General features: G+C 32.7%; 2 protein-coding genes and 1 long non-coding RNA gene across 3 annotated transcripts; 2 read left to right on the plus strand and 1 right to left on the minus strand.

Annotated features, from left to right (window-relative positions):
- Window positions 1-870: 870 nt before the first annotated feature.
- LOC111374346 lies at window positions 871-2,914 on the minus strand. The gene is made up of 4 exons (XM_022997000.1): window positions 2,426-2,914; window positions 1,906-2,298; window positions 1,678-1,812; window positions 871-1,602 (listed from the first exon to the last, which is right to left on the minus strand). The coding sequence occupies exons 1-4, from the start codon at window positions 2,912-2,914 to the stop codon at window positions 871-873; spliced, it is 1,749 nt and encodes a 582-aa protein (XP_022852768.1).
- Window positions 2,915-9,544: 6,630 nt separating this feature from the next.
- LOC111374334 (agamous-like MADS-box protein AGL12) lies at window positions 9,545-10,887 on the plus strand. The gene is made up of 2 exons (XM_022996991.1): window positions 9,545-9,974; window positions 10,055-10,887. Exons 1-2 carry the CDS (start codon window positions 9,793-9,795, stop codon window positions 10,188-10,190), a joined length of 318 nt encoding a protein of 105 aa, XP_022852759.1. The 5' UTR covers window positions 9,545-9,792; the 3' UTR covers window positions 10,191-10,887.
- Window positions 10,888-10,928: 41 nt separating this feature from the next.
- On the plus strand, window positions 10,929-11,775 carry LOC111374335. The gene is made up of 2 exons (XR_002699111.1): window positions 10,929-11,385; window positions 11,549-11,775. It is a non-coding gene; the product is annotated as an uncharacterized LOC111374335 (long non-coding RNA).
- The last annotated feature ends 997 nt before the right edge of the window (window positions 11,776-12,772 follow it).

Genomic DNA, 12,772 nt, shown 5'->3' on the forward strand with positions numbered 1-12,772 from the left:
CAATACCGACAAGGTTATCTAACACATACAAGCTTGCAAAAACACGAAATGAAATTTTTTCTTTCTTTTTTTTTTGAATAAAAACACAAATACATAAAACAAGCAAATCACATATAAGCATACGAGAAACTCAACAATGTAAGCAAATGATGTCACTCAACATTGTCCTCAATGTGAAATTTAAAGGAAAAGGAGGAGGACTTCCTTGAAATGTCAGTATTTCCTATGATGTTGTGGTGTCTTGGTGTTGCATTTGATCGACTCTTCTTTTACATTTTCCTCCAAACTTGAGATTTGTCCCATTTCCTCCATGTCCATGTTGGTTTGAGTGTTCCTCAATGTCATGTTCCTGAAAAATTAAATTTGAAAAATTAAACTCATGGAACAAGGATTACTTAGCTCAAACATCTAATAACCAACTTAATTACTCCAAGACCTATGGGTAGAAGAGGTATGGGTGATGATTCATAAATAAACTATAAATTAAACTATCTTAGAACTTTGAAAATAAAATAAAAGCTTGAGTTGCCTCCCAAGAAGCGCTTCTTTTAAGTCATTAGCTTGACTTCTGCCGCTGATTTATCGTGGTGGTTCAAACCAAGTTATTCCATCACTGTATTTTATGCAATTTTCATTGATGCAGTCATTTTTTGCTCTCCAAATTTTGATTTGTCCATTCTTATCTTCACCAAGAAGTTCTCCAAAAAAAAAAAAATTCTGATAGCTTCGTTGATCAGGTAACTCTTTTTCATTAATTCTACTGCAATCATTTTTATTGGGAGGTTTCTCATATTGGATGTAAATATTGAATATCTCCTGCTTGTCCTCCACCCTCAAGATTAGTTCTCCCTTCTCCATGTCAATAAGGGTTCATCCCGTTACGAAGAATGGTCTACCCAATATAATTGGAATGTCTCGATCTTCTGGTATATCCAATACAATGAAATCCACAGAAAATATTAAATTTCCTATTTTTACGAGTACATCCTCAACATTGTCCTGTGGCTTTGTGATTGTTCTATCGGCTAGTTGTAGCGTTATTGATGTTGAGTTGACTTCACCTAGACCCAATTTCCTGTAAGTAGAATACAACATTAGATTGATACTAGCACCAGTGTCACACAATGCACTAATTGAATAGGAATTTCCAATTGAAATTGGTAAACTAAAACTCTCTGGATCTTTCAATTTAGGAGGAAATTTTCTCTGGACTCTTGCACTATGTTCCTCAGTTAATGCCACCGTTTCAAACTCTGGAAGCTTTCTTTTCTTTGTCAACATCTCTTTCAAAAATTTCGTATAACTTAGAATTTGTAGTATCGCATCAATGAACGGAACATTGATCTGGAGTTTCTTGAGAACATCGAGATATTTTTTATAATATGTGTCTTGTTTGTTCTTCTTGAGTTTTTGAGGAAAGGAAATGAGAGGCATGTAAGTTTTGTCCGGACTTGGTGCTTTGGCAACTGATGTTTCTGTACTTTCTCCATTTTCAGTTGCGTTTGGTACAGATTTTTCTACCCTTGTAGCTTCATCAATCACTTCTTTGTCATCTTTTCTTTTGGCTCTCTCTGTAGTGATCTTTGGCGCTTGTACCTCGCTCTTTGTATTTATGACATGAATATTTTACTCTATCGACTTCTTTCGAAGTCTTTGGGAAAACGAAAGTGGAGGTACATATGCTTTAACTTTTACGGGGGCCCTGGGTGGATCGTTCTCCACTACTTTAATTGTCATCAACTGTTCCATAGGATTTATCATGGTATTGCCTGGCAATGTCCCTTGTGGAGGTTCTGCAAATTGTTGTGCTATCTGACCAATTTGTGTCTCCAGTTTCTTGATGGATGCTAATTGATTTTGAAAGTTTGTGTCAATTTGTTGGAACACTTTATCCGTCTTTTGCACATATTGTTGAAACATCTCCCCCAAACTTGGTCTTCTTTCTTGCTGGAAATTATTACCATATGAGTTGAAATTACGAGAGTTATTTTGAATAAAGTTTACTTGTTCCTCTGAAGAAGTGAGCATCATGCAGCTCTCTGTAGCGTGATTTCTCCCACAATTCTCACATGCTGAACTGGCCATCATTGCATTTGCTCCATGTGTTTGCAATTTTACAAGTAATTCTACCTGTTTTGTTAAAGTTGCTATCTGTGCATTAGTAGATGTTGTGATGTCTAATTCACACAATCCTGATGCCTTTGGTGGTATCACTCTTTCTAATGAGAACATTGAATGTGTGGTGGCAATTAACTCAAATAGGTCCATGGTTTGTTGCACTGATTTCCCTAATATCCACTAGCAGAGGCATCAACTTGAGATTTTGACAATAGTGTAAGTCCGGTGTAGAAGTACTGCACTTGGTTTCCTTGAGTGATTCTATGGTTTGGACATTTTCTCATTAGCTCATTAAATTATTCCATACCTCATGATAGCTTTCTCCCTCTTTCTGTTGAAAAGTTTGAATTTTCAATATGATTTTAGCTACTCTGGCCGGTGGAAAGAATTTGTTGCAGAATTTCCTAGTCAGTTCTTCCCATGTAGTAATGCTGGCATGAGGCTCCATATCTAACCACTCCAATGCAGCATCTCTCAATGTAAATGGAAATAGTTGTAATTTAATAGCATCTTCATTGACCCCTGGAGTATGGAAGTTCAGACAATTTTTGAGAAATCTGGAGATATGTGTGTTCGGATTCTCTTGAGGTAGCCCGTAGAATTGCAGAGTGTTGCTCATTAAGTTAATCCAATCTAGTCTGATCTGAAAATTATTCACCCCAAAATCTAGGTACACAATACTGGAGCCCATGGGTACTACTATAGGTGTTAGGAACATTGATACTGACAAATCACCTTCATTTATTTCCCCTCGCTCATGCTGCTGTTCCGGTGGTGCCACCACTCTTGCGGCCATTTGTCCAATCGACTGAATAGAGATATGAATTTGTTGATTGTCAGTCATTTGATGTTGCTGTTTTTGTTTGTGTTTTTTGTGTCTTCGTCTGAAGGTACGTTCTATCTCCGAATCAAACGATTCAAGATCGTCGCCTTCGGCACGGAGCATACAACGAACACAATTTTCTATAAATAAAAGAAAAATAAACAAATAAAATAACAATTAATAAAGAAATAAATTAAGTCTAAAAGAAATAATCCCCGGCAACGGCGCCAAAAACTTGTTGTAAAATTTTGTTTCGCAAGTGTACGACCCGTAACAAATAATAATGGACCTAAGAGTCCGATTTGTCGATCCCACCAGGACTATTTTCTAGCACTTAATTCAATTTTTCTTTAACTACTATTTGACTAAAACAAATTAAAGGTTGTAAAATCTGGATTTTAATCTAAATTCTAGAAAATAAATGAATGTTCACACGATTGATTGGAGAATCAAATAACGAATGAATGTTAGGGTAGAATAACTTCACCAATTGATCACCTTTACATCTCAAATTAAAACTCAATTCTAATGTAGCGCTCGGTCGAATTCTCCTATTGTATTCTTATCCCTCTCGAGTTCTCATTGAACCTGTTCAACTAATTAAATTTCATATCTCTATGCAAATTCTACTTAGTTAAACGAGCTCTATGTCTTAGGAATTCAATTATGACCGCAATAAATGGTATAAGTATCTCTACTCGTTATACCAATGTGCTGAATTTTACTACATGGTCTAAATCCTAAACTCATATTTCTATTTGTAAAGAATTCACAAAAATCATCAAATTATTGATTAGATAATTTAATGCATTCAACTCATAGCAAAATCAACACATGGAAGAATTAAAAACTGAAAGTCTTAATAAGAGAATGTAAAAGATCCCAATTGGTTACATTATTCCCCCTAACAATGAATTTAGCTACTCATAATACAAGAAGAAAAGTAGAAAATTGTCTTAGAATACATCATCGAGTTTGTAATGAAGATATAGAAGAAAAAGTAGAATTCTTGCACCAAGATCTCCTTCCTCTTCCAATGAATGCTTCTAATCTCCAGTTGCTTGGTATTAATCTTCTTGAATTTCTCTTTTGAATCTCCCTTCTTGTTGCCTTCTCTCCAATATGTTAAGAACGTGGCTTGATCCCACAGATTTTTAGCGTGCGGCTCCTCCCTAATTTAGGTCTTCAATTGTGTATTTATAATGTCTTGGAGATTAGGAAAAGATTTGGAGATGAGTTGGGCCGAGAAAGAATGGTAAAAACCCAAAAAAATTACTTCCGCAAGGTGGTGACTGGACGCTGCGATTTGGGCACCTGGGCGCTGACTTTCTGTCAAAATTTCAGCATCATGGTGCCTGGGCGCTGAGAACTACTTCGGTTGCACTGTACAACTTTTAGTATTTTTATCATAATTCTTTCTCCTGATATCCAATTGAGGCGATTCAAGATGCGTTGGAAAGATAACTCAAAGGGCTACAACTTTGTTTCAGATATTATTCTCCAATTTGATCGTTTGCTATGTCAAAAAATGAGTCTCAATATGAGGCTGAAAACTCGGTGCAAAACTTTTTGGTTGAAAAATGATTTATGATCATATCTTGACTAAATTTGATCCCTTTGACACCTTCCTTCATCCAATTGGCTTCTAGAACTCTCGGATCTTCATTTCAAGTTTCGACACAACTTTTGATTAATTGCATTTTAATCCTCGAACTTTGGATCTCTTATATTTTGGTCATTTCATCCAATTTCGCTAGCTTTTGCCTATTTCCTTCTTTTGACCTCTTTTAGCTCTTGTTTTCTCCACTTCCATCAATCTACAAAACAACACCAAAATCACTTGTTAGCACTTCTAAAATACTCTCCAAAATAACAAAATCATGAAATTAATGGCACAATATAATGAGTGTAAATCACTCATCAAAAGCACCAAGTCTAGACAAAGCTTACATGCCTCCCATTCCCTTTCCTCAAAAGCTCAAGAAGAACAAACAAGACACAAACTATGAAAAATTCCTCGATGTTCTCAAGAAACTCCGAATCAATGTTCTGTTCATTGATGCGATACTACAAATTCCAAACTATACAAAATTTTTGAAAGAGATGTTGACAAAGAAAAGAAAGCTTCCAGAGTTTGAAACTGTGACATTAACTGAGGAAAGTAGTGCAAGAGTCCAGAGAAAATTGCCTCCTAAATTGAAAGATCCAGGGAGTTTTATGTACCATTTTTTATGTAGAAATAGCTTAACCCTCTAAAAAGTGCATTTTAAACTACTATAGGTTCTCTAAAAAGGCACTTCAAGTCAATGACCTGATAAATTTCACTCTTGTCACTTAAATTAGGTCTTGAGCTCCTTAATAAAAAAAAAAAAAAAGAGTAATGTTATTTAGCCTTACTATGATTATTACCCCAGCCTAGGTGACCTTAACGTGGCATTAAATGATAGGTAAAATTAAATAAATTAAATAATTTCATCTATCATTTAACCTATCATCTAGCGTCATTTAAATTGGGGTTGTAACTCTAGGGAGGTTACATAGCATTAGTCTAAAAACTACTTCTACGAGAAGCTAAAAAGTTATCATTAATTAAGAAATATTAAATTTATCCAAATTATCTATAAAATAAAATGTAAATCCTAGCCCTAATAATTTCCTCGTAAACAACCTCTTCTCTTTTCTTTGTGCCAATTCACGTAATCAAATTCAAATTGAATTTATGTTATTGATTCATCTGCGTTCATTAGCTATTGTTGTTGTTGTTGTTGCCGTCGTCGTCGTCTCTTTACTTCTTTGTTTATGTGTCGCATGACGAATTGATCTTAAGTTGAACATTATAGGATTAAATTCATCAATGGCCACCCAACTTTATGCTTAATATCATGGCCACTTAATTTAATTTTTTTTCACCACGGCCATTCAGCTTTATATTATTGTTACAATGGCCTCCAAAATTTACTTTATTTCACCATAGCCACCCAATTTCATATAACGTTTCGTTGTGGCCATTGGGGTTGGACAGGTCCGATTTGGTTCTAACAAGAATTAAACCATCCCAAAATTTTTGGGTGTTTAGTAAGTGGAACCATCAGGTTCAAATTTTATTATGGAATCGTTCGGGTTCGGTTCTATTCGGTTCTCAGGTTCTGTATTATAATTAAATTTTTTAATATTCACACATAGTTTAATTAATAATATGTTCAATCTTAGTTCCTACAAAGTAACGTAGTTCAATCTTATGTGTCTTTTGCGTCTCTTTTTGTTGAATTTTTCATAGATTTGATTGTTAAAAATTACAGGAAGTGGAAGATAGCGAGCTCAAAAAAATTAAGAGAGGCGTTGTGAGTTTTAATTTGATTTCTCCAGAACGGTAGAAACGATATTATGGTACAGTAACAGATAAGTTGGCTTTTGAACTGAAAATTAGAAATAAGAAAATCATATATTTTTTTTTTATTTAAATTACTAGTTAACAAATTTATTTAGAAAAAATTAAATAATTTTGTTTATTTAAAATAAATTAATTAAAAAAATTGGGGAGATTCGATTCTTGTTCGGTTCTTTGGGTCTTGATCTAAAATCAAGAACCGAACGGAACTCGTCAGTTTCGCATTTAGATACCTGTTTCGGTATTTAACTTAAGAAAAATCGTTCGGTCCGGTTCGAGAGTTTTGTCCAGCTCTAGTGGCCACCCAACTTTTTTCCCACCATTTTCACTAATTTTAAAAGGGATAAAATGGTAACTTTGCATTGTATATATAAAATAAATTAGAAAAGCAAAAATAATTTTTTATTTAGATTTCTTTTTAAATAAATTTTTACTTTCTTTTATTTTCTAAGTAACATTTTTTAAAATAATTCTTTATTTTATTTAAAAACTTTTTTTAAATAAGTTTTTATTTTATTTTATTTTTTTAAGGAACGTTTTTTAAAATAAATTTTTATTTTTTTAAGTAACTTTTTCTTTAAATAACTTTTTAAGTAACTTTTTTTTAACATAAGTTTTTATTTTATTTTATTTTATTTTTATTTTTTTAATTTATTTTATATATATAATGTTACCGTTTTACCCATTTCAAAATTAGTAAAAAGGGTTAAAAAAAAAGTTGGATGGCTATGATGAAATGTTATATAAAATTGGGCTGCATATGAAATTGGATGTCATAGTGAAATAAAATAAAATTAGATGATCATGGTGATGCTAAATATAAAGTTGGGATGTCAAACAGTTAATTAAATTGTAACATCACTTTTTAGATTGACTACCAAATAATCAACAATTTTATAATAACAAAAGTTCTTTAAAATAAAATGTAAAATATCTCTATTGCTAAAAATCAATCTATCGCCCTCTTTACTGACTTGATGCAATATAATGGAACTGTTTTTAATTACGATGCTTTTGTAACTAAGAAGGCTTCCTTTGTCAATGTGGCTATGTTAAATTTTTTTTCACAGTCTGTTTTATTACTTGGGCAAATTACTTATACGAAAATAATATATACAGTTTACATGTAACATGAATATCTTCAAACTAAAAACTCTTTTATATTAATCAGTATAAGGATAGCCGTCCATTTGATTTGACAAAAGTAAACCTAATACAAATAATTAGTAGGTAATTAATCCATATTTGGTTCTTGAGAACTAGTAGCTGACCTAGGACGATATGTATAAATGGAAATTAGGACTCGTATATATTCCATCACTGGTTATATATATATATATATATATCTTTGAGCTGGGACCTTTGTTTCTTTAATACTTGGTATTCCATTTGCATTGTAGCAAAAGATTTAGAATCAAGTTATTTTTGAAAGCATAATTTTTATATCATCGCATGCTCAGGATGGTGTCAGTGCGAAAGAATATCCACGTGCCAATTGCTTAACAATTATAGAGAAATTAGTGTTCTTGTTTATGTATATTGTTTGATTTGACAAGATTCTTGTCTTCAAAGTTAAAGATGGGATGGGACGGGACGGGACGTGAGAGTGGCGGAGATTGAACCAACCTAATTTTTTGGGAAAATACCAAACGAACATAATGTTTGACACAAAGAATGATATCACATTCACAGTCAAGGTGTGAGTCCCGTGCGAATAAAATAATGTCGACCTCCCATGTGAGTTTATTGTGTCAACCAATGTGTCAAACTTTGTGGTAATGTAGTATAGTTGATCTTTTTGTGTAATTCTTAAATCCATCACACAAAAAGTCCAACACACGAAAAAGCTCTTTTGCACAGTGGGATTATTTAAGATTGAAGAGTTACCCAACCGTCGTAAATCATCTTATTTTTCGCAAAAGTCCTAAAACCCCTTCTTTTTTTTTGAAAGTTAAAGCTGCAAGTGAAATCAAAATTTCCACATTTAACTCATAACTCATATGCTTAATATAACACTGAAAAGAAAATCAACTGCAAGATTTATAATTGATATTGTACTAGTTATATATTTTGATATAAATAACTTCATCTTTTTGCATTGAGTACATGTTGATGGGTCGTTTGTGCAACAAGCAATATGCTTACTTAGTACTTGAGAGTTAACTATTTAAAAATAGTTATTAAACTAGGACTTACAACTTTAATTCAGTTTTTTAATTATTATTACTTGCTTTAAGTACTGTTAAAAGTTTATTTGTCTTTCTAGGGTTTTGTTAAAGATTTAGAGAATTTCCAGTTGTACTTATAAGTAGTTGTTAAATATTGCTGTGGGTTTTTATGGAACTTTGCATATGCCATGGCTGAAGATATTATTATTTATGCTTAATTTTGTTTAATAGTTTTGGATATTTTTAAATGATTTTACTTGTAATAAAAAATTGATTTTCTTGTACTGCTCCTCTCTCGGGTGTAGGCAATTTGTAGAGTTACTTATCTTGTCAAACTTGCCTTTAGGAGCATAGCTCAGTTGTGCAAAAGACAAGAGTGAAGTTATCTCACGCATTGCTGGCAACCGTAGTGTGGAGATTCGATTCCTAAGACATGAAATTGAACTCCTTGTAGACAAGCAGCTCTTGTTTCTTGGCTTGCTGGAGCACATTATATATATATCTTGTCAAACTTAACTTTTAAAGATATTTTTAAAACTAACAAAATTTTATTTGTCTAAGAAGTAAATGGTCAAACGTGCTTAATTTTAAGGATGCAAATATGACGAAGCCAAAAGGGTAAAGAAAAATGTTACCAAGCACTAGTAATATATATTAAACAAGGCAATAGATAGAATTATTAGAAGTGTAAGACAGGAAGGCAGAAAGTGGTAATGAAAAAGCAGCTCCAACATGGGCAGCTCATTGGTTCGACAACAGTTGGATTTGCACATGACGAGCAATAGCATGCTGACCAGAATCTAAACTGTTGTATACTTAAAAGAAGAAGAACCAAGTGAGACTGGATGCATCCGTGTACCCTGTACATCTCCAAGTGATCTCTATCCAATCACGTGCTGCCAAGTAATAGTTTGCGGGTATTATTTTCCTTTCAAGAGTCAAAAAGTTATGCGTTTTCTTTAGTTAACAAAATCCATCTACTTTAAAGGTCATTTGCGCACAATGTTATATGCAGAATCTGAAAAAATATTTTGAGTGATGTGTAAAGCCCTAAAGGCGTGGTGGGTTCCAACCATGGTGCTAGTTTGGATATTAAAATCAAGGAAGAGAATTTGAGGATGTATATATAAGGTTGCAACCTCCATATCCTAGAAAGTTATCTGTGTTTTAAGGGGGTTTTTGAGGAGGGAAAGGGTGCAACGACCTCGAAGCTAGTTCAAACTAGTGGGAGGTTGTCTGCAAGGCAGCAAACTTAGTTAAAAGCTAATTACAGTATACGAGTAGAGACATTATCAATGGCTCGTGGAAAGATTCAGATGAAGAGAATTGAGAATCCGGTGCATAGGCAGGTGACTTTCTGCAAGCGCCGTGCAGGGCTCCTCAAGAAGGCTAAGGAGCTCTCCGTTCTGTGCGATGCTGAAATTGGAGTTTTCATTTTCTCCGCCCACGGAAAGCTCTATGAACAAGCCAGCAAAGGGTACTTCAAATTTTCATTAATACTGCTATCATTTTTTTCATTGTAACTAATCTTTTTAATTTTCCTCTTATATCATGAAGAACCATGCAGAGTTTGATAGACAGATACATGAAATATAACCGGGGAGCTCAAGCAGAACAAGTGATCAGAGATAAGGAAGTTGTGGTAAGTAATATCTCTCTCTCTCTTCCCTTGAATCCGTTAATGGTAGGTTAAACGCGCTATTTCAAGTTTCGGAAAGTCCTCTAAGTCCATTTTTACTGTTGGGTCATCAGAGATCACAAACAAGATATCTTTCTGCAACTTGAATTGTAGAAACAGATTCAAATGTATGAATACAAATACACATACGCAAAAGGATATTACAATTTCCATGATAAAGAATCTGATGCTGCTTAAATTTTAATTATAGCTTGATGAAAATAAAGCTATAGTGCTAGAAAGCAGACAAATTTTATTTAATTCTGATCCCTACTTTTTGGAGACAAAATTCAATGGGAGTAGCTTTATCTTGCTTTATAAAATCACAAGATGTTATTCAATATTCACTCGCTAGCTAAACTTCTTTACCAATCATTTCGAAAACCTATGGTAGGTATCTCTCCTAATTGTATCTCGCAGCTACATCCACTTTTGGTTTTTTATCTACCTTCCACATTGCATATTTAAACAGAAAGGGGGGAAAATGTTGATGTGCTTGCCTAAGCTTAAAACTAACTTAAAGTTAATTTTTTAGGTAAATTTTAGTTTGTTTGAACGAGTTACTTTTTGTTTGATCCATATTATTTTTAAAATATATATTTCTTTCTATTCTTTTCAACTGCACAATCTTTAATAGAATAATATCACACGCAAACTCAAAATTTTTCTTTATTTTTTAACTACATTTTTCCATCAATATATTATTCCAAAATGCATTCTTTACCAAAAATGGTGCGTAAACAGACNGGTTAGCCTATATATTGAGATGACACCTAATTATTTTCGATTGCAGTATGGTCTTTCATTCTATTAGGAAATTCCCCTTATTACGGAGAATATTTTGATAGGGAAGGTCAGCAATATTCATTCAATTACATTACAATTTTTTTTTTTTTTAATATTCATTCAATTACATTCCTTTTTTTTTAATTTTTTTTTTAAGTCCATAGTGTCACTAATATATTTTTAGGAAATTTACAAAATACACCCTTCGGATAGAGTGTATTTATGCTTTACATACCACATTTTACATCATTGTAAACTTTTGCTATAAAATTTACAAATTTACCATTAAAACTAGACCAAAATACCAATATTCAAAAACTATAAAATTTACAAATTTCTCTATAATTTATTGAAAAATTAAAAAAATTCTTTCATGTCAAAGGAGGGAATACTGAAGGAAGCGAACAAGTATCTACAAGATAAGGTACGTAATGCAAAATTAGTACGACACATTCATTTTGAATATTCAAATATAATTGAAAAAAAAAACTGTAATTTGGATTTTCTCATTTATTATTTGATTATTAATTTGTTTATTCGTAATTAACAATTATTCACAATAGTTTTTGATATTATATATTTTGCAGATGGATGAGCAATATGGGATTGATAGCATGGCACAAATGCTTAGTAACACTGAATACCCACTAATGACTAACAATCAGTTCCCTCTAACCATACAAAATGAAATATATCAGTTCTAATATTTGCTCTATTAATTTATGAGTGTATGAGTGTTGTAATAAAAGAATATTTGGGTGTCATATATATTGAGATGTTGAGAGTGTTGGAATAATTTCAAGTATGGGCTTCACATTCGATTGTGAATTTTACAGGTTAGATGTATGGCTCACAATGATATTATAAGTATGCCAATTATGTTAAGTAATCAATTTGGACTGTTTTACACCTTACGGGTTTTATTTGATATAATGTGGTAATTTCGAGTATGTGGGTCGAAATTATGCGTAAACCCTAATTAGGGTTTAAGTTGATAATGGAACGACTAAATAAATTTCTATATAAAGGTCCCCTCTCCTCATCATATGGTTTTATTGGCTTACCCCGTTGATGGCCACACTTTTGTGAGGAGTAAGGAGGGAAATATCTGACTACTATTATTCATATCAGCAATGGCTTCCGCATGTATGAATTCGATTTATCAATTTATAATTATATGATTTTTGATTCTTAGCATGATTAAAAATTTAATTTCAACAATTGGTATCAGAGTCTACATGCTAAGATTAGTATCCTTCGTAAAAATAAAATAAAATTAATAAAGTTCTTTTCAATTTTCTGACCTAATCATTCTAAAATTTCTAATGGTTGACCAACTGTGAAATTTAAGTCATCTAATTCTGTCTTCTTCTAGTCCCCAATTCAAGTTTCTATCATCCATATAATAGTTAAGTCTCTTCTGCTGCAAAGTTTCTAAAAAAAAAAAAGAGTTCTTCCCACTAATGCGAGGGCAGAACCAACATCTAATAATAATAATAATAAATCTTTATGAAAAACCTCTATTGAAGCCAATCTTCTCTCTCTGAATTATGAATCTTACTTTGTTAGTAGCAACAATGGCTTCTCACTTCCTTCTAACGACCCGAATTAGGTTGGCATCCCCATGTGCGAACCGTTTCCTTCCTCCTACTCGCATGCTTTCCTTAATAAATTGTCATCCTAATTTTCACAATTTCTTTTTAATAGTAATTTGGTGCTGCTTGAAATAGGATTTGTGGATTGTTAAAATTAGGATTGAATTTGTGTGTGGGTATTTATTATATATGGTTTACTGTTATGTTCTATGCACA

The sequence above is a fragment of the Olea europaea genome, unplaced genomic scaffold (assembly GCF_002742605.1).
Source record: "Olea europaea var. sylvestris unplaced genomic scaffold, O_europaea_v1 scaffold124, whole genome shotgun sequence".
Taxonomy (NCBI): Eukaryota; Viridiplantae; Streptophyta; class Magnoliopsida; order Lamiales; family Oleaceae; genus Olea; species Olea europaea.